Source organism: Pinus tabuliformis, chromosome Q (genome assembly GCF_031772625.1).
Source record: "Pinus tabuliformis cultivar Carrire ecotype Pingquan chromosome Q, CPIR1, whole genome shotgun sequence".
Lineage (NCBI taxonomy): Eukaryota > Viridiplantae > Streptophyta > Pinopsida > Pinales > Pinaceae > Pinus > Pinus tabuliformis.
The window spans coordinates 141,731,823-141,741,114 of record NC_142296.1 but is presented as its reverse complement, the minus strand read 5'-3'; the positions used below and the strand labels follow the sequence as shown (position 1 = coordinate 141,741,114).

Genomic DNA, 9,292 nt, shown 5'->3' with positions numbered 1-9,292 from the left:
CAGTGGTATGATGATCTTGACCTTTTACCTTATACTTGTGGAAGTAACACCTGGATTCCCAAATATGGCAAACCTCCACAATTTTATCGCTGGAAAATTGGCCGAAAGAGTGGAACGTTCGTAAAATGTCGATATCGTGTACGAGTCTACACTACTGCAGTCGGGGTGTAGACACAGAAAGGCAAAAGTGAATGTGCATATTACGTGCATGGCCATGCAATGTACTGCAACCAAACAGGACGGACGTTAACAGGGAGCCAGAGATGAAGAGAAGTACTGCAAAACCCAACCGGAGGAGCATGTTGTAAAAATTCAATGGTTTGTGCATTGGAAACCTAAATTGCTCCACTAGTGACTGCAATAAGGTCCACATAATTTGTTTTTCCCCTAACAACTATTTCTTAAGCAATTCAACTTGTTGGGACCCAGTACTTCTCAGTCGATTGGCAGGAGAATCTTCACCCTAAAAAGAGTCCAAACTTTTAGAGGTTGGAAAGGGATGAGATACGATGGCCCTGCCATCCATCTCGGGAAGAGAGAAAAACGAGTATGGCTCGTTAAAGGTTAGAACTTGAAATTGAACTTAGAGTTTCCCGAGGTGTGTTGTTATTATTATTACTTTTCTTCATCTGCGTTTTACAGTGATAACAAAATTTGGCGAATTTCAGGTCAGGCCTTTTATGACAAAATTGTCGCAGTCGCTGCATAATAGGACGACCAGGTAATGGCAGCCATGTACAAACCCACAACTGTCTGTCTCCGCACCTGGACAAAACCCCAGAGGCAATAATAATACTTTATGCAACTCCTCTCTCGTTCGGCATCTTCTTTTTTCATGCATATCATTCAATTTCACCACGATAACTTGACAGTCACGGTATTCAGATGGCTTCCAATTTTTTGTTTTTGGGTATTAGAGTGGTGGAATCATAATCTTGAGGGGATTATTCCAATACCGCTTTATTTTTGGGGTAAACAAACTTTATAGTTGGTCCATTCAGAAATAATGTAGCTGCCAATTCACAAGCCTTTGCTAATTTGATTTGAACCCATAACCTATCCTTAACCAGCAAGCAGAACAAGCTTTTTTGGAACCAAATCGGTATAACAAGCCTAATCAAGAATGGATATCCTCTTTGCTCATGTAGCGATTTCTTATCTGATACTTTCGCCTCGTTTGTGACCAGTTGTGCTGATCGTTCCTTCACAAATGCATTTATGGAGAGCCCCATGACTCTTGCATTTCCATTGGTCCTTTTGTAACTGCCAGCATTCATCCTGTGGCCTTATCCCTCAATAAGCCTTGTGCCTGCCAATTAAAAACAGGTTCTGGCAGAATTTGTGCTGCAGAATCCCGTATACGTGAAATGAGTGGTCTGGTTTTCCGTTACTGCTATTAATTGCAGCAAGATCTGGAGCACGGGAGGCAGTATCATCAATGGAGCCAAATGACGCTAATACTGTGAGTTAATCCTTTTGCACTAGAGTTCTACAACAGCTATTAACTTCGCCCTAATCAGGAAGTATAGTGTTGCACTTTTTAAGCCAAGCTCAGGAATTCGCTCACAACTGAACTTGGACTAACTGTTGTTGTGATATTATTAACTTCCATATTCGCAGTATTGCACTTACAAAGCTAAGGTCTAGAATATATTGAGAATCGAGCTTGGGTTAATATGCTAATCTAGCTTGGGCTATGAAAATCAAATTTCTATATATGTTAGACTCATAGCAATTTATAACTAAACCTTGCCTTAAGAAGAACATGGGATGTGATCGGGATTAAGTTGTAGTTATGCAAAATATTTGGGTGGGCTGGGCTCAGTTGTCGTGCAAAGTGCCTAGTAAATATGAATCTGTATGTTCATCGTTTTGTGTGAGAAGGCCTGATTTCACTTGCATCTAGTGTTTGTGATAGAAAAAGGCAATGCAATCAATATGCACCAAACAATAGAAAACTTTTGAGTCATAACCTTTATCGGGTTCTGCAATGTTCTTCTTTTCAAATATTTTTCACACACCCAATGCCATGCTGCTGGTGTTGTGTATATTGTATGCTCTGGTCAAAAACTTAATTTGCCAGATGAAAAAAACGTTTAAACTTTTGTTATATGCTGTTGCAGATCTCTGAAGGTGCAGGCAAGTTGAAGTGGATGTATTCTGGTGTGCACAAAACAAGTCCATCTCATGAATTTGAATCAGAATGTGCTAAAATGGGGAGCTCATGCAGGCCGATAGAGGTGTTGGGCTCACAAGCGCCATTAAATTTTGGCTCCCAGGAAAAAGGATTGTCTGAGACGTTGAACGTCTTTGGAGATACTAGGCAATCAAACTTGGCCCTCTTGCACATGCTGGAAGGCATAGGAATGAACGGAGACGAGGCCGGATCAGTACCAGCTTGCAGCTTCAATCATGGTCCACAGCTCCTGCTTCCTGTGCTAGAGCAACAGAGGTCATGGGGATTTCAGGAGCTGCTATCATTTCCAATCTGTGATAATGATAGCAAACGTGAAAGTCCATCTTTTGACCAGTTTCTGCACAGTGGTCATGGATCTGAATATGATTTGAATCTGACAAGCTGTAGAAGGGCAGAATGGCCCAACTATAACTTTATGCAGAGGGTCGAAGTTCAGCCTTTTGAACCTGAAAGCTGCATAACCCATGTCTCGGAATCATGTACTTCGCTTGTCAAAACTGAAGCAAAAGATCAGTTCTCCAGCTTGGATGCCCCAGAGGAGGGTGTGAGCTCTTCAAGCCGGGAACCCAACTCATCTAACACTGTGAATTCTTCAGACAATTGCAACGACAAGAGATTGGGGAATATTAATGGTTACCAAGCCAATACAGCCACCCGTGAACGAATTAGGAAGAGGAAGCGTTCCAGGGTCTGCAAGAACAGTGAAGAAGTGGAGAGCCAAAGGATGACACATATTGCTGTTGAGCGCAATAGGAGAAAGCAAATGAACGAGCATTTAACAGTCCTGCGTTCCCTGATGCCGGTCTCTTTCATCCAAAGGGTACAAATTCTGCACCATTATATTGTCTTTTCAATTCCTATAACTTTATATGAAATTTATGGCTCAGGGATTTATTTGGGTCATATATGTCTTTGTTCAGGGAGACCAGGCCTCCATTATTGGAGGTGCAATTGACTTTGTGAAAGAACTGGAACAGCTCTTGCAGTCTCTTCAAGCTCAAGCTCAAAAGCGTAGAAAACAATGTGAACTGGAAGGATGTCAAAGTCCCAAATCAACTGCCACTCCCTTCAACGGTTTCTTCCTCTCTCCACAGTATACTTCATATTCGTCACAGCGAGCAGAACCAAAATGTGAGATGGAAAACTCTAATTTGGATCAGCACAATGAACTTACTGCAGAAAGCAAGTCTGCAATCGCTGATGTAGAGGTGACTGTGATTGAAACACATGCCAGTCTCAAAGTTCTCTCTCTAAAGAGGCCTGGACAGCTTCTCAAAGTCATCTTGGCTCTTGAGAATCTCGATATGACAATTTTACACTTGAATATTACCACCATTGATCTTTCAGTGCTCTACTCCTTCAACGTCAAGGTAATGAATTTTAGCCCCCAATGCAAGTTATTTTCCATTGTCAGATATGGTGAAATTCAAATACACCACAATCTTCATGTTAATGGGTGTCCACAAAATAGTGGTCTGATTGATAGGTTGAGGATGAATAACCTAGTTTAAGGGTGGTTGTCTCCTAAATGAGATTAGGTTCTTGTCTCCTAAACGATATTTTCCTTTCTATTTTGAGTTCTGGTTTACAGTGGGATATAAATTCTTATATGTTATGATACTTGCTCAAATAGGGTTTACAAATCCTTCTATTAGGTGTCTTTTCAAATAGGGTTTCTATGACTTGAAACCTCTTTTGTATGAAGAAAACTGATCCCTCTTTATTTTATTTTTCTGCAGATTGAAGAAGAATGTCAATTGACATCCGCAAACGAAATAGCAAGTGCAGTTCATCAGATATTCAGTATCATCCATTCCAACAGTACAAATCCAGTGAGAAGCCGCGTTTCTTAGTTACTTTTTGCTCTGCATGTTTGTATCATATAATCCTCTCCAACGTATCAGGAAACGAGAATGTAAAGGACTGAGGGACTTAAACTGCTGAGTCTATTGTATCACAAGAAGAAGAGTTGCAAGACTGTCAAATTCCTGAACTGGGGCAGATTTCCTAGCACGAAAGTCCTATGGTTTGGAGCTATAAATTTGGTCGTATTCTATTGATTTTTAATAGTGCAATATCATTCAGATTGGCTTTGTAGTTAGAAGGTTTTTGTGTACATGTTGCATCAGCGCCAATGTTTCTGGCGGCTTCTCCGTTGTGTCTGTAATTTTTATAACCTCAGCATGCAAGGATTGCAAAGTTTGTGGCGAAGTGGAGGAAATCATAAGTTATAATAACTCATTAATTTCTTCATTTCCAACATTATGACAAGTTTTCGATCATAATTTAGAGGATAAGATGGGATGCATCCTTTGTTCTCTTTTCTTCGTTAAAAACAAAAACCCGGTATTGTCATATTCGCATTTTGGTCTCCTGCTTTTGGTTCTTTGGGATGACAGTGAGGCATCATGTGTTTATCGGTAAACGACGAACTCTTACCTTCCGGATTGCCATGTGATATGTCTGCTTCCGTAGCTTAGGCAGAATAATTTATGGATTTTTTTCCGCAAGCCTGGTCTACCACGAATTGGGAAATTAATTCCCTCCTGCGTTTCTCCTCTAGGATGGGAGCTAGCTCTACATCTGATATGAGTGTCTCATGGCTGGCCTTTACTCCAGGGAGAATAATAGAAAGGCGCAATTAGCAGGGCTTCATGCATTGCATCATAGGAATTGTCAAGTTGAGTAATAGGTCAGTATCAGTGTAATATTATTATAATTTAATCCTCATAGTTATTGATAGTGAGTCGATTCAACTTCCTCGAAAACATCAGTGTTAATTTCTGGTCTATTAATCTATTTCTTGAAGACTAAGAATAGGCAGATTTAAATCTTATTTCAAGATGAACAACTATTTCAACTAAGTTCACATTTTTCTATTAAATACTTAATTATACTATTTAATCAAATTATAAGAGAATATTTAACTTTAAGTATATCTTGTGATGGTATTGATTGGTACTTTACAACCCAATTTAATGTGGGGAGATGTTGTAATGTCTTTAAATGAATGTAAATATTTAAATGTTGCTAAATATTGTAATGTCTTTAAATTAGTGTAAAAATTTAAATGTTAGTCCAATATGAAAGAAATATTGTAGTTTCTGTAAAATGAATTATTACATTAAAAAATAATTGTAAAAAATATGTTAGCACAACTATAAAATAACATTTTTTTTTTAATTGATAAAATTACAAAGAAAATTTTACCATAGTATACATATCACACTAAAATAAATTTAAATACTAATAATCCATATTCATAACTATAATATTTCAAAACATGTAATTATTAATTATATAAAAACTTGATATATTTAGTTAATAAGTATATTTGTATATATGACAATATAATTTAAAGTAATGATTCATATCTGTATAACTTTTATATTTCAAAATTTCACATTGAAATATAATTAATATGCATAAACAAATCAATATTAATTTTTATTTATTTTTATTTTTCTTTCTTTCTTCGCTATCTATCAACCTATATCATTAATGCTAACTATCTATCTATCTTTATAAATCTATGTATATCACATTAAAAAATTATATTTAAAAAAAATGCCACATCATGTATTATCGAAGTTCTAATAAAACTAAAACTAAAAATATTTCTATATATAGATATGTGAAATTTATATAAATATAAATAATATTAATGAGAACTAGCATAGGTTCATCTTGACTCGAAATCTACCAAGCTTTGAAAGAAATCAAATCTCTCAAAGTGTAAACTAGACTTAAAAAAATGCAAAGCAATATATATGAAATTAAATTGAAAGTAAATTTTAGTATCCACTTTACATGTATAATGTTAAATATTCCTCATTATTATTATTCTTATTATGGTGAATCTATAAATACTCTTTTTTATTATAACCAACATAGATCCATTTTAACTCTCTATCTACCAAGTATCTAGAGAAATTAAATCTATTGGGATATGAATCTTTCTTTAAACTTTACACTCAAAAAAATATTTGCATTTTGAAAAATTTAATCCCTCTCAACTTTTATTAAATTTATACTTAAGATAAATTTATACAATCATAATATAGAAAAGTATTTACCATTCACCATAATAATTAAAAATAATAATTACATAAAAGAATATTTAACTATATATTTACTATCAATTTTTATAAAAAATTTCAATATTCTATATATAAATGAGATAGAAATATGAATACCAAATAAAATTGGATCAAAATAATATTTGGTTATTTACATTTTTGGTATTAAAAAAAATAAAAATATTACTGGGAGCTTAATTGGGATGTTTATGAAACTTTAAAAGTTGTTGTCCACCTTGTTGAATGTACAGGTAGGGAGGTGTTATTGGGTACAATATTTTATTGATCCAAGTTATATCAGGCTCTATTGAGTTGTTAATAAATTAATGTTACAATATGTTTTAATGAAATGTAATATTTCATCTACATTCTAGATAGTGAAAATAGACATGCTAAGGGATGTTAAATATGTCAAGGATAAGAATAGTATGAGTTAATCCAAGTTTGTTTTTTGTTGTTGTATTTTTTATTTTATTTTTTGTTGAAAGGTTATATTGTTTGGAAAAATTTAATAAAATTTTATAGGTTTTATTTTATCGAATTAATTGGGCAATAGGTAATTATTATAAAAGATAACAAATAGCGAAAATTGTTTGACTCTCAAAAAATGAAGAGTAATATGAAACTTGAAAAGCCTTTAGATCAATACACAACCAGGTGATCTAGATTTAAACAAGAACGCAACAAATTATAGAGATAACCATAAACACAGATATGTAGCAGAAATAATACTTCATTTCATTAATGTAAAATACTGAAATATGCTTACAATCAGTGATGGAAATAAAGCAACTAGGGCGATAGTAGCTTATCTCTGAGAAGAGATGTGGTGGCTACATGCCTCTGAACTGTGTTACAATGAGGCTCGAAGGCCTATTTATTGTTGAGAAACAATGGAAAACCCTTAACATTCCAAAACCTAACCCTAGAAGATGAAACGCCAAACAGTGAGCCTCGTTTGGGTAAATTGGTACATCAACTTCCCGGGGTCGTAACTTTGGCATACAATCTCTGTTTGACGCATACAATAGCTCGTTAGAAAGATCTATCCGAGCAATATCATTTTGGGAAGGGCAACATCCGTCTTTAGACCCATGTTGCCCCCAGATTTCCCAAAAAATGTCGTTTAGGGCCTCAAAATGGCTCCGGAAGTTTAGGACCCGAAAAACTGCTAAAAATAGTAAGTTGTGCTACAATTAAGGAATTGAAAATGCTAAGAGAAGCAATGGTGGGGGTCTAGGTGGACTTGGCAGGTGGCCACCAATATCCACCTGGATCATTCCTCCCCCTTTAGGAAGCAATGGTCCCCATTGCGTTGAGTTCCTCCTTGAGATGAGGGAACTTTTGCTTAACTTGGTCCCTGGTAAGCTACTTGCCCTGGTGAAGGAGTTGGCTTGCTTTGACAACATGATACAGTTGGATATTCTGTTGGCGAGTGTTCTTGATCTGTGTGTCAATGATTCGATTAGTTGCAGCTTGTTCCATGCAATCTGGATTTAATTCTGTGGGTGTGAGCTGTTCTGCAATGGCGGATGTGTCTAGTAATGGTGGAAAGTATGGCTGAAGGCAGTCCACATTGAACACTGGGTGCAGGCCAAGGAATGGGGGAATGCTGAGCTCAAATGCATTGTCTCCCACAGCCTTAGTAATGGTGTAAGGACCATACCAGAGTGGTCTCAATTTTCGATAGGCTCCAGAAAGGCGTTCCTTTTGCAAATGCAACTAGACTTTGTCGCCCACCTGAAACTTGTGTGGCACCCGATGTTGATCATGTCGCTGCTTTTACTTGGCATTTGATTTCTCTAGAATGTCATCAACCTGCTGGCGAATATGTTGGATGTGGTCAATGAAGTTGTTTGCCTTGTCTGTTTCGGACTGGACATGAACCGAATCTGTGTGAGTAGCTGCAAGTGGCATGGCCACATCAATGGGGCATAGTGGCTGGAATCCCAAGCCCACCTGAAAAGGGTTGTGGCCAGTTGAGCTGTGAAGAACTCCGTTGTAGCTGTGTTGAACATAGGGAGGCTCTCGTCGCATGTGTGTGGATGGTTTGAGTTTTACATGTGCAGAATGTCTACAATCATCCTATTGACAACCTCTGTTTGGCCATTAGTTTGAGGATGGAAGGCTGTGGACTTAGTGTGTTTTGTGTCCAGCATTGACCAGAGACTGGACCAAAATGTATTGAGGAACCGACTGTCCCAATCTGAGATGATAGACTATGGAATCCAAAAGTGCAACCACACTTGTTCAAAGAAGAGTTTAGTAGTGGCTTCTGTTGTGATATTCTTCTTGCAGGCTGCCATAATGGCCATCTTCGAGAACCTATCGACGACCAAAAAACATAGTCATTTCCATGCTTAGTGGAAGGAAGGCCTGACATGTAATGCAGGGATTCCCAAGGTCGACTAGGGGTAGGCAGTGGGGTATAGAGGCCTTTCTTCTTGATGGTCGGTTTGGCAATGGCACAAGCAGTACATGATTTGATGTACTTCCCGACATCCTGTCGAAGATTCAGCCAATAGAAATACTTTTGTAGTACTACCACCATTTTCTCGACCCCAAAATGCCCAGGAGCCCGACTGTAGTGTGCTTCCAAAATCATCTTCACATGCTCGCTTGAAGGAACACAAAGGTGACCCAGGTGGCATAACAATGGCATCCTGGAGGTGAAAATCTAGGACATGTCGACCCTCCAAGAGTGTCTGGTATGTGTGGCCTAATTCTGGGTCGCTTTTGTAGAAAAGTGGACAATTAGAAGTCTCGTGCCCACAAGAGTTGAGCACGGTGATTAACGCCATGATCGATGGTTCACTGAGGCAATCTGCAACATTATTGGTGTTGCCCTTCTTATACTTGATATTCAAATGGAATTGTTGCAAGTATGTAGACCACTTCTGATGGCGATCATTCTACAATTTCCTTTGGGTCTGTATGAACTGCAGGGGTCGGTTGTCTATTTGGATGATCATTTCCTTCCCCAAAATGTAATGCTTCCATTGTCGACAGGCCTGCA

The 9,292-nt window shown here is 37.5% G+C and overlaps 1 protein-coding gene across 3 annotated transcripts; it reads left to right on the top strand.

Annotated features, from left to right (window-relative positions):
- The first annotated feature begins 834 nt into the window (after nt 1–834).
- Nucleotides 835–4,450, top strand: LOC149218648 (transcription factor bHLH67-like). 3 transcript variants are annotated; one of them, XM_089382431.1, is made up of 4 exons: nt 835–1,462; nt 2,124–3,017; nt 3,118–3,567; nt 3,937–4,450. In XM_089382431.1, the coding sequence occupies exons 1-4, from the start codon at nt 1,439–1,441 to the stop codon at nt 4,048–4,050; spliced, it is 1,482 nt and encodes a 493-aa protein (XP_089238557.1). In that variant the 5' UTR covers nt 835–1,438; the 3' UTR covers nt 4,051–4,450. The 3 variants fall into 3 exon arrangements, with proteins under 3 accessions (XP_089238557.1, XP_089238558.1, XP_089238556.1); XM_089382432.1 differs by lacking the exon at nt 835–1,462 and adding an exon at nt 1,488–1,641; XM_089382430.1 differs by lacking the exon at nt 835–1,462 and adding an exon at nt 1,660–1,858.
- Nucleotides 4,451–9,292: the final 4,842 nt, after the last annotated feature.